The 13,052-nt window shown below is 40.5% G+C and overlaps 1 protein-coding gene across 1 annotated transcript in view; it reads right to left on the bottom strand.

Annotated features, from left to right (window-relative positions):
• invs (inversin) overlaps positions 1-12,948 on the bottom strand; it is a 58,498-nt gene extending 45,550 nt beyond the window's left edge. The window contains exons 1-2 of the mRNA XM_072692223.1: positions 12,798-12,948; positions 6,865-6,973 (exon numbers count right to left, since the gene is read on the bottom strand). Of these exons, the coding sequence (XP_072548324.1) occupies positions 6,865-6,879 (15 nt within the window). The 5' untranslated portion in view covers positions 6,880-6,973; positions 12,798-12,948. The remainder of the gene's footprint in view (positions 1-6,864; positions 6,974-12,797) is intronic.
• Between the last annotated feature and the right edge of the window lie 104 nt (positions 12,949-13,052).

Genomic DNA, 13,052 nt, shown 5'->3' with positions numbered 1-13,052 from the left:
TGCTGCTGTTCTTCCTTTCACTCCGCTGCTGCAGTGAGGACACTAACGCTAGAGCTCTGTTAATTTATCTCCAGATGGAAGAAAAAGAAGAACCACCATCTTCACCACCTTCAAATAATGTGGCCTAATGGCCTGAGATCTTTTAGCTGTGGTTTTGTTTACAGAGAGAGAAGTTCAGGGTTTTAAGCTGCTCTCCTTTTTTACATGCAAATCACTTGTATGTGGCAGGTTGCTGTCAGTTCTGTTAAGTCTTTCTTTTAGAGAGTTAACTGAAGACTCATGTACATGTACTCTTTCCTGTACATTCCTGTCCTTGTACTACAGCCAAAGGAATTGTGACTGTCCTTAAGTCTGAGCATTTAAATTAATATAAACAATGATATTCAAACTTTTGACTGCTTTGTCATAACAACAGAACACAATACCTGTACTTTTACTTTCAGTACGTATACAAAATGTCAAATACTTTAGTATTTCCACTTAAGTCTGGAGCTTAAAGAACACTTCTACTTCTACTCAAGTCACCTTTTTGATAAAGCACTTGTACTTTTACTCAAGTCTGGGTCTCTAGTACTTTATACATGTCTGATTCACAGTCGGTAGTCAAAAGTCATCTCTGGCTAGTCAGACTGAAATCTGATTGCTGTGTGGGATGGAAAATGCAATTTCGCTCATTGCACTGCAAATATTACCTGAGTTTCAGTTGTACCGAGCATTTGCTGGCTGAATGTGTCTTGAGAGACAAATGCATTTACGTTGCGCAACATGCGACTCAAATGCGTCTCAGACCACTTCCAGAAGTGATCGGCTTGAGTGATCAGATTTGTATCTGGTTCAAATAAGTCATGGTTGCGTCTACACTTGCAATTTTAGTTGTCTTGGCCTTATCCAGATATAACCCTGATACTCAAGATGCATGAAGTGAAGTGGTCTAATTTACTTGTACACTGTTGTCAATAAAAATTGTACTTTGAACTCCCCCTCATGAACAGCTGTACCCCTGCTTTTTCTGACAATGTGAAGTGAAAGAAGCATGTGGACTGAGGTGGCAGAGTAATAGTCCAGGATTTTACACAAATATGACTGGGGTTACGCAGCAAAGTTCCACAGTCCACGTGAGAGGTCTTGTGCAGCTCCACCAAAGTTCCATGGTGCAGTAGCATCGTACAGGTCCTGAGTGGCAAGGACAGAGATGCTGTTCTCCCTGTTACAGTCAGAGGAGCATCAAACTGAAGCTGTCATTTTAAATAATCACAATCAACTCAAAATTTCACATTAGGATAAGTTGTGAGGCAGCCCTGTAAAATCTATAACATGTATCTATAAATCTATACAATATCTATAAATGTTCTATCTAATTTATACATTCCTTCATGTAGTTATATTCCCCAACCTGATGAGCCCAATTTACATTCTGCTTGATGTGAAACTAAATGTATGACTGTGGACAATAATAATCTTAATCAAATCTCAAATAAGAGCAATGAATAATCAGAACAGGCCTATTCACAATATGTACCAATATAACAAAAGCCAGTATTTGGTCATTTTGTGCAAGTGTGACTTAGAGTCTCTATATTGGTCTATTTTTTTAAAGGCAAATGAGAACAGAAATAACATTTTGGCTCATTACTAATCAGGTAAACGTCATTAGTGACACAGTCTCAGAAACCACTGTAATTTCATTTTACGACCACACTGACCACATGTTCTAAATTACCAAGCCAATCACATGACAGTTTGGTGCATTATTACATTTGTTTAACCACAATGATTGACAGGGCCTCAATTTTCAATGAAGGAGCAGGATCAATGGCTGATCTATAACACAGAGGGGTGTGATAGGAAGCAGGTAGAGCTGCATTGATTCAAACTGTGGCTGCACTTGTGGCTGGGACCATCCCCCACAGCTGAGAGATGGGACGGCTGCTTGGATAGGCCACTAGGGGCTTCAGGTTAAGGGGAGAAAGGGGGACAATTTGGCAAACCCCCCATCTAGCATCTATAATGAGCCAGCCTAGAAAGACACATTTCTCTTTCTGTTTCCACCATTCTGTCCACACACGCTATGAAACACACACATGCGGACACATGAGCTAACCCACACACCCCCAGGGCAAGCCCTCACCCCCCAACAGCACCTAATTGGGCCAAATCTGTGATCTAATTAAACGTCCAATTAGAAAGAGAGGGGCCATTTAGCCGCCGGCTGCAGCGCTGCACACGGGAAATAATGTGATTGAAAAACAAACAGAAAATCAATGACGGAGAGAAGAGAGATGGTCAGGGGGCTAATCTAGACAGATATGCAACAGCTAGACCTGAAGATAGCGATAGAACTGTGTGGTGTCTATGTGCGGATGTGTGTGTGTGCGCATTATTCATGGCTCATATTCACCATATTATGTTCCGAACACATGCTCACACATTATTCTATCAACACAGTCAGCAAGTGTGTTATTGCATTATTCTATTAACCTGCTCACACAAGCATAGAGGAATCATCAGCTCATCAATTATTAACAGCCTGGTTAACCCTGGAGACAGCTAAGCTTCCCACAGAAACACTCACTTAGCCCACACTTCATCCAATATTAACGTCAGGGTCACAGTCAGAACTGAACACAGTACATGGCAGAGCTTTTTTTTGGTACTTCAAAACCAGCTTTCAGGGAATAACAGTTTCAGGTGTCATTTAATAACAGCTTGTTGTGTGACTGGAACAAGAAATTTACACCCAGCTGGCTCTCAGTCTGTCAGTGTCTTTTCAGAATCTGACCAAATGAATGACAACTATTATTAAAATGTGCATGTGCAAGCATTACCCACCACGAACGTAGGTGGCGCTATATACAAAATTGAATGCAGCAACAAACAGGGCCATATTCATAAGACTGTGCATGTAAACAGGGCTATTTCACAAAACACGCAGAACGGTATTTAGATCCTACACACAGTGTGTAATACGACCACGTTATTTTTACATGACACCTTAGCTCATGCATATTAAAATGTGTCATAGAACATATACATTGAGTTTTTAAGCGGTTGTTTGATGTGCAAATATTAAATATGACTGTGTTTGGGGTGAAAACTGCACAGATGCGGTTAAATAAGCTCGTTTACAACCAACAACAACAAAATACTTTTATTTTGGCTCAGAATGAAACACGACCATTTTTCTTTTATGGGGGGCTTGTGAATAATTTCTAAGCTCTGCATAGATGCATAGGTTTACAACAAAAACAAAAGCCTCACAGCATAGCATAGCATAGCATAGCATCACACTGCATTTTAGCAAAGTAACAACAAAGTTGTAAATATTTTTGCAATTATTTCTGAGTCTTATCAGATGTTAGTGCTAAAGGTGCTAAACTCCTGTCCTGTAGTGCTAGCTGAAGAGATGACCGCTAGTTAAAGAGATGATAAAGCTGGTCAGCTAAGGTTAGCTTATAGCCTAGCATGGATCCTGATGCTGGCTTGCGTCCCCAGCTTTTGCTTCGCCTTATGCTGTGTGCCCTCGCTGTGGCACTGGCACCAGGCAAAGCCACGAGGCCTAGTTCATGAAGCAACCAGTTTTCAATATCTGGTGAATCTGGTTGTGATGAGCTGCTCTCCTGTGTGTCTGACAAACAATTGGCATGATATCATATACCCCAGGTACCACAGACTGTCTCAGATACCATATTTAGTAACCAAACCACCATATTCTCCCACTGCATTTTACCACGTTGTAGTACTTTAAATTGTTAAAAGGCTTTTGCTTGTGCGCTGGGTCTATATGGATTTCTGGGGGGAAATAAAATCAAGAGTCAAGACTGCTGTAAAACAGGGGGGAGGGGGGCTTGGTGCCCTACTCCCTATATAGTGCACTACACAAATATTTCTCTAAATTCTCTAATTTTCAGTCACAGGCCGATTTTAAGTTTCATGTATTCTGTGGGTGTAGAAACCATGACTTATATGAGTTTACTCCTATAACTCATATGACTTTTTATGACTTTATGCAGTTTACTAGTCATTTGTACACTGATAATCTTTGCTTCTCACAAAAAGGGCAAATGATGACATTGGGCCGAGAACAGAGAATTTCATTCAGGAGACATAACCTTATGAGCAGTTTGAGCTGCCTTTGATCAGCTTTTACTCAGTTTGAGCTGTTTTGTGAGGTGCAGAAATGCCGTAGGCTATACTGCATACAGTATGATGTAATGAACAGAAAGATTCAATACAAATGTAGGGCACTTTAGGTCTTTAGTTAGTTAGGAGGTGACATACCATGAGTTTCTCTCTTTACTGTAAAGAAAATCCATCATAACCAAAACAGAGCTGGAATCGGGCCAATTACAAAACCCCAAAACAGTCTTAACATTAACAGTCGTTTACATGTACGCCCCCGAAGTTTCCATAGACACAGATCAATAGTGAAAACACTGCTAGCCCTAGAAAACACAGCAACACTTTCCAACTTAGGAATAATTACAGAAAACAAATTGCAAAAATAATCACAATGTTCTTGTAACAGTGCTAAACAAAAAGCTATGCTATGCTATGCGGGTCATGTAAGCAATCAGGGTGAGACACGGTAAAAATAGACTTCACTGAACAATAACAAACCATACACAGCCTTTACACAGAATGTTAAACACTATACGCACGTAGGCATATAAGACAACAACACTATATGTCAAAAATACATGAAAATGAGTATATCTATGGAACTTGTTTGGAAATTGCTAAATAGCCGTTGGGATTCTGGTAGTTTTTATTAATTTAATAATTTTAGCTAAGTAATCAAATTATTCTTTAGCAGCAAAGCATATACAGATGTGCCAGAATCAAACCTGAATCATTTCCCATATTACATGACCCACAATACCCAAATCCACCCTACTGAAGTGTAACTCTACAAGCCATATAGTACTGAGCATTAACTATAACCCAAATACTATTGAACCTTTACTATAACCCAAATACTATTGAACCTTTACTATAACCTATTTAGTATTGGCCATTGACTATAACCAATTTAGTACTGACCATTGACTACAACCCATATAGTACTGACCATTGACTATAACCCATATAGTACTGACCATTGACTATAACCCATGTAGTATTGACCATTGATTTTAACCCATATAGTACTGATTATTGACTACAACCCATATAGCATTGACCACTGACTATAACCCATATAGTATTGACCACTGACTATAACCCATATAGTATTGACCATTGACTATAACCCATGTAGTATTGACCATTGATTTTAACCCATGTACTATTGACCACTGACTATAACCCATTTACTATTGACCATTGACTATAACCCATATAGCATTGACCACTGACTATAACCCATGTAGTAATGACCACTGACTATAACCCATATAGTATTGACTATTGACTATAACCCATGTACTATTGACCACTGACTATAACCCATTTACTATTGACCATTGACTATAACCCATATAGCATTGACCACTGACTATAACCCATTTACTATTGACCAATGGCTATAACCCATGTAGTAATGACCACTGACTATAACCCATATAGTATTGACTATTGACTATAACCCATGTACTATTGACCATTGACTATAACCCATATAGTATTGACCACTGACTATAACCCATATAGTATTGACTATTGACTATAACCCATGTACTATTGACCATTGACTATAACCCATTTACTATTGACCACTGACTATAACCCATGTACTATTGACCATTGACTATAACCCATATAGTATTGACCAATGGCTATAACCCATGTAGTAATGACCACTGACTATAACCCATGTAGTATTGACCATTGATTTTAACCCATATAGTACTGACCATTGACTACAACCCATATAGCATTGACCACTGACTATAACCCATATAGTATTGACCACTGACTATAACCCATATAGTATTGACCACTGACTATAACTCATATAGTATTGACTATTGACTATAACCCATGTACTATTGACCACTGACTATAACCCATTTACTATTGACCATTGACTATAACCCATATAGCATTGACCACTGACTATAACCCATATAGTATTGACCACTGACTATAACTCATATAGTATTGACTATTGACTATAACCCATGTACTATTGACCACTGACTATAACCCATTTACTATTGACCATTGACTATAACCCATATAGCATTGACCACTGACTATAACCCATATAGTATTGACCAATGGCTATAGCCCATGTAGTAATGACCATTGACTATAACCCATATAGCACTGACTACTAAACATAACACATATGGTATTGAGCAGCTGTGGTCTAAAGGTTAAGGACTGGTACTGTTGGTACAATACCAAGGCCTTAAATCCACAGCAGAGGTGCCCTTTGGCAAAGCACCTAACTCCCAATTGTTCCCTGGGCACTGGGGTGGCTGCCCACCCTCCGAGTGTGTGTGCTCACTGCCCCTGGTCTCTAGCGTGAGTGTGTGTTTTGACTTGCATTGTAAAGCTGTGCAATGGCGATAAAGGGTTCTTAAAGGGTTGTTAATGATGATACTAGGTAGACTTATCACAGGTCTAGCATAGGCTGCACTGGCTAGGTAAACTTGTACAATGGCTCTAAACAAGCAGTTCAGTAAACAGTGATTCTGGCGCTGCTTCAATCCACGCCTTTGAACTGTACCATCAGGGGATTCCCTTGTAGTCTAATTTTTATAAACTGCCCGCTATTCACAGTTACTGGAAACACATTTTAGTTTGAATAGCTGGATTTGGAATTTTGTCTGAGCAATGGAAACTGATCCAGGACCAACATTTGCACGTCATTTCCTCCAAAGCCCCAGCTGACTGGGCTTGATGGTGTTTGGCTCTTACCATGTTCATGTCCATGCAAAAGGGGAGGCCTCAGCAGATGTTGCCCAGCTCAGTGCCTCGCTGGGCCAAGAATCGCTGCAGGTTCCCCTGGCAGCTCTGTGTCGCTGTCCTGCGGGAGAGAGAGCGGATCACTCACACACCGAGCACCAACCACCTGCTCTGAACTAGTCTGCCAAAGCTGCATGCCACACCCGACTGAAGGCACTGTGCTTTCACAAATGAACAGACACACTACAGTGATGCCCTGCTTGACCATTAAAAGAGCATTTAGGGTCAAAATGATACTGGGGTCCCGAGTACTTTGAACCAGGTAACTACAACATTAGTCAAGTATATTAGTCAGTGTAGTCTTTCACACCGATCGCGCCATGTGCCACTTTTTTCAGCCACATACGACAGTCAAGAGGTTTTCAGGCAGGGACAGTATAAAATGTAGTATTTGCAGTATAATATATGTGGTATTCTTGCTAAACGTACAACCCAGGCCCATAACATCTCAATGAACAGTTCCATTGGATCCGAAAGTAAGAATTATATTTTTATAATTATATATTCCATAGCAATAAGTTATCTGAGTACTGATATTTTAAACAACACAGCTAGCTACCAAACTTAAAACATGTGAGGTTCAAATTACCCTTTGCCTTCCGATATTTACATTTACATTTATGGCATTTAGCAGACGCTCTTATCCAGAGCGACTTACAAGGTTACTTGTATTACAGAGGAGGTCAATGTAGTGTTAGGAGTCTTGCCCAAGGACTCTTATTGGTGTAGCGCAGCATAGTCACCCAGACCGGGAATCGAACCCTGGTCTCCCACATGGTGTTGTTGTAACGCAATGGCAGGTGGTGGTGTTATCTGTTGCGCTACACCAACCACTGATACCAGTATCTGCTGATTTCGAGTACAGATACTAATACTATAATATTTAAATACTGGATAGGCGGCTATAAATCCTGATATTTTTAGTATTCCACTTTTTTATAGGTTGTACCTTTTATATCTTATCCCAAATAAAATATAATAAGCTTGAAAGAACAGCATTTACTGGTTAAGTTTCAGAGCTCTGAAAAAAAAAACACCTTTATATTTGGTTTAAATTCACATTTCAGAGCAATGAAACAATCCCAGTTTACACACAGAAAGTGCTTCTGCAGCAATTTCACATTCACTACACATAAGCTAACACACTAGCCACAAGTTAATACGTTAGCCCCAAGCTAACACACTACGCATAAGCTAACACACTACGCATAAGCTAACACACTACACATAAGCTAACACACTAGCCACAAGTTAATGCGTTAGCCCCAAGCTAACACACTACACATAAGCTAACACACCAGCCACAAGTTATTGAGTTAGCCCCAAGCTAACACACTACGCATAAGCTAACACACTACACATAAGCTAACACACTAGCCACAAGTTAATACGTTAGCCCCAAGCTAACACACTACGCATAAGCTAACACACTACGCATAAGCTAACACACTACACATAAGCTAACACACTAGCCACAAGTTAATGCGTTAGCCCCAAGCTAACACACTACACATAAGCTAACACACCAGCCACAAGTTATTGAGTTAGCCCCAAGCTAACACACTACACATAAGCTAACACACTACACATAAGCTAACACACTAGCCACAAGTTAATACGTTAGCCCCAAGCTAACACACTACGCATAAGCTAACACACTAGCCACAAGTTAATACGTTAGCCCCAAGCTAACACACTAAGCATAAGCTAACACACCAGCCACAAGTTAATACGTTAGCCCCAAGCTAACACACTACACATAAGCTAACACTCTAGCCACAAGTTAATACGTTAGCCCCAAGCTAACACACTACACATAAGCTAACACTCTAGCCACAAGTTAATGCGTTAGCCCCAAGCTAACACACTATGTGTAAGCGAACACACTAGCCACAAGTTAATACATTAGCCCCAAGCTAACACACTACGCCTAAGCTAACACACTAGCCACAAATCAAAATGTTAGCCACAAGCTAACACACTACGCCTAAGCTAACACACTAGCCACAAATCAAAATGTTAGCCACAAGCTAACACACTACGCCTAAGCTAACACACTAGCCACAAATCAAAATGTTAGCCACAAGCTAACACACTACGCCTAAGCTAACACACTAGCCACTAATCAAAATGTTAGCCACAAGCTAACACACTACGCCTACGCTAACACACTAGCCACAAATCCAAATGTTAGCCACAAGCTAACACACTACGCCTAAGCTAACACACTAGCCACTAATCAAAATGTTAGCCACAAGCTAACACACTACGCCTAAGCTAACACACTAGCCACTAATCAAAATGTTAGCCACAAGCTAACACACTACGCATAAGCTAACACACTAGCCACTAATCAAAATGTTAGCCACAAGCTAACACACTACGCCTAAGCTAACACACTAGCCACTAATCAAAATGTTAGCCACAAGCTAACACACTACGCCTAAGCTAACACACTAGCCACTAATCAAAATGTTAGCCACAAGCTAACACACTACGCATAAGCTAACACACTAGCCACTAATCAAAATGTTAGCCACAAGCTAACACACTACGCATAAGCTAACACACTAGCCACTAATCAAAATGTTAGCCACAAGCTAACACACTACGCATAAGCTAACACACTAGCCACTAATCAAAATGTTAGCCACAAGCTAACACACTACGCCTAAGCTAACACACTAGCCACTAATCAAAATGTTAGCCACAAGCTAACACACTACGCCTAAGCTAACACACTAGCCACTAATCAAAATGTTAGCCACAAGCTAACACACTACGCATAAGCTAACACACTAGCCACTAATCAAAATGTTAGCCACAAGCTAACACACTACGCATAAGCTAACACACTAGCCACTAATCAAAATGTTAGCCACAAGCTAATACGCTGGGTGTTCTGATCCAGTCATGTAATGCTGAATAAGCAGCCTCATATGCAGTGCTGTGCAAAAGTATTTGCCCTTTCCCTATTTTCCCACATATTTATAAGTGGCAGGTTTCAGACCAGTGGTGAACCTTCCCAGAAAGGGCCAGCCAACCAAACGTTTACCAATAGCCCATCAATGACTCATCCTGGAGGTCACAAAAGGACCCGGACAAACATCTAAAGACCTGCAGGCCTCACTGCAGAAGTACAAAGCCTTGGTGTAGCTGCAGATGACCAGTCTATTGTTCTAGACTCATGTTGCAAACCAGACTCATGCACGCTGATTTCGTCTTTATAACATACAGAGAGTTCAACCTTTTCTCTTTAGAAAGACCCCCCAGCTTCTTCTTCAGTCTCTCATTACTTGCTATGCGTACTATCAGACCTAGAATGCGGCGCCACGACTGGTCTTCAATGTTCTTAAGTCCAGCCACGTTACTCGTCTAGACGCTGACAATGGCCTACAAAGCCAAGAAAGGACCAGCCCCTCCGTACTTGATGGCAATGGTCAAAACCCGCTCTGTACCCCTGTAGCCCTTTGAGCTTCAGGTATGGCTTGTCTCGACCCACCATCATTTAAGACCCAAGAAACACCAAGAAGCATCCAGACTTGTTTTCTGTCCTGCCAGCGAAGAACAAACTTCCCCTGGGTGTCTGATTGGCGGAGTCACTTGCTGTCTTCAAAGGCAGACTGAAGACCATCTCTGTCAAGAGTCCTTAAATCAGCACTGATCTTAGTATGTGCAGTATTGTTTATTTAGGTATCCATACTGACTTTTGTATTTGGCAGCATCTAGCTTGAGGGTCTCTTTTGGATCCTAGTCTATACAAACCAGCTACGGGTACTTTCTGAGTAAACAGCGAAGCATTTTTGTGAGTCGCTCTGGATAGGAGCGTCTGCTAAATGCCTTAAATGTAAATGTAGTTGCAAGCTATTGCAAATCTTTGGTTGCAGTTGTTACTGCCAAGGGTGGCAAACATGGTTTAGGGGTCACACAGGTTATACAGGTGTAAATGAATCTATTCTTCAATAACTGAAATGGTCATTTAAAAGCTGCAATGTAAGTTGACTCATGTTGCCTTGATTATATTAAAATAATTAAAATAATTATTTATTATTTAAGTATTAAAATAATTTTCATAATCTGAAACATCTAAATGTGACAAATATGCAAAGATAGAAAATTGGGGCAAATTCTTTTTCACAGCACTGTATCCAAGCTCATTATAATGATCATTATTACGACTTTCTGGGGTTCAGTTACAGTGGAACTGGTGGTGCAGTCAGAGCTAAAAATATCAGCTAAAACTTACTCATGAAATCTTTCAAAAACTGCATATACCCATAAATCAGTGTGAAAAGTGGGAAATGGCTTTAGAATGCAGGGCCTATGACATGGGTCCCAACACACTGTCCCACGAGTGCCAAATGTACCCTTCTGATCAGACATGACAACACCACTAAGGTTAGAATCTACAACTTGTATGATGTTAAACAATATCATCTACACGTTATTCATCTACTAATATCTAGCTTGGGATGTGCTCAGTAAATCAAAAAGGTAAGGTTTAGTGGGAATCTTTAATATACATATGAGCATCCAGGGCCTATGGCATGGCTCCCAGCATACTGTCCCAAGGGTGCCAAATGTCTCCTGCTGATCAGACATAAAAGAACTATGGTTAAAATCTACAACTTGAACAATATTAATCAACATTATTGACAACTATCTACTGCTATCTATGCTATCAGTCTCATCTCATATCTCATTATAATGCTCATTATTACTATCTTAGCTCATTTCTTTCTTCACTTTCTGGGGTTCAGCTAAATCAGCAAAAACTATCAGCTAAAACCTGCTTGTGTACTTTTTCTAAAACTGGATATACTCTCTAAATCAGAAATGTAAGGTTTAGTGGGAACTTTATTGTAGAAATGGCTTTGGCATTTAGGGCCTATGACATGGGTCCCAACACACCGTCCCACAGGTGCCAAATGTATCCTACTGATCAGACACGACAACACGACTAGGGTTAAAACCCACTTGTATGATGTTAAACAAGATCACCTACATCATATTTATTTATATATTTATATATATATAGCGGGCAGTGGTGGCTCAGCGGTTAGAGCGCCAGGATATCGATAACAGGGTTGTGGGTTCGATTCCCGGGCTTGGCAAGCTGCCACTGTTGGGCCCTTGAGCAAGGCCCTTTACCCTCTCTGCTCCCTGGGCGCTGGAGTTGGCTGCCCACTGCTCTGGGTGTCTGTGTGTACCTTTTTATATATAAAATATATATATACACCTTATATATCTACTACTGTCTAGCTTGGTGTTAATAATGATGCTGCGTCAGTCCCATCATGTATCCAAGCTTATTATTGTGCTCATTATTATGACTTTCTATGGTTCAGTTAGAGTGGATATCCCCAGCCTGGGCCATCAGTCAGCTCAAGCTTGCTACAATATTTATTTATTTATTTTTTGAAATAAGCAAAAGGATGTGCTCAGTAAATGAGAAAACTAAAGATCAGTGTGAACTTTAATATAGAAATGACTTCAGCATCCAGGGCCTATGACATGGGTCCCAGCATACTGTCCCATAGGTGCCCAATGTCTCCCACTGATCAGACCCAGTAAACCTACAGTTGAAATCTACGACCTGATATTAATCTCTATGGTCTAACTGTTAGATATCTATGTACCATCACATCTGATGTTATGCAGTCCACTGCGAATCACTGCACAGGGTAGGTAACGTCAATCAGTAGCCTTGTACAATGCCTGATAACGGATAGCTGTGTAAACACACAGACTCTAAGAAATACACCAGCCACTTTTAACAACCTTAAAAACTATACTGTGGACTTCCCTGTACAAGTCAGGAAAGAAGTCAACTGAAAGTTCGTCTCGAAAAAGTGAATAACTCCCTGGGCGGTGATGCAACTTACCTAATTCAAGATGCAATCCAGTCCTTTATTTACGTCCATCGGACTTCACACATCCTTCAGCGCACTGTGTAAGAATCGCTGGGTCTCCGCTGTCTTAACAGTTTTCTATAAGCTCTGGAAAAGCGCTGCATGCAAACAATACGTTCCTAAACTTTCCTTCTCCCTAAAAACACATCTGGAGACTTGCATGTTAAAAACAAAAACTACAACTACCGTATAACTATGTGCTCCGGGCCGCGGGGCCGTCTGGGAATT

The sequence above is a fragment of the Salminus brasiliensis genome, chromosome 1 (assembly GCF_030463535.1).
Source record: "Salminus brasiliensis chromosome 1, fSalBra1.hap2, whole genome shotgun sequence".
Taxonomy (NCBI): Eukaryota; Metazoa; Chordata; class Actinopteri; order Characiformes; family Bryconidae; genus Salminus; species Salminus brasiliensis.
The sequence above is the reverse complement of the archived record's forward strand: the minus strand, read 5'-3'. Positions and strand labels throughout refer to the sequence as shown.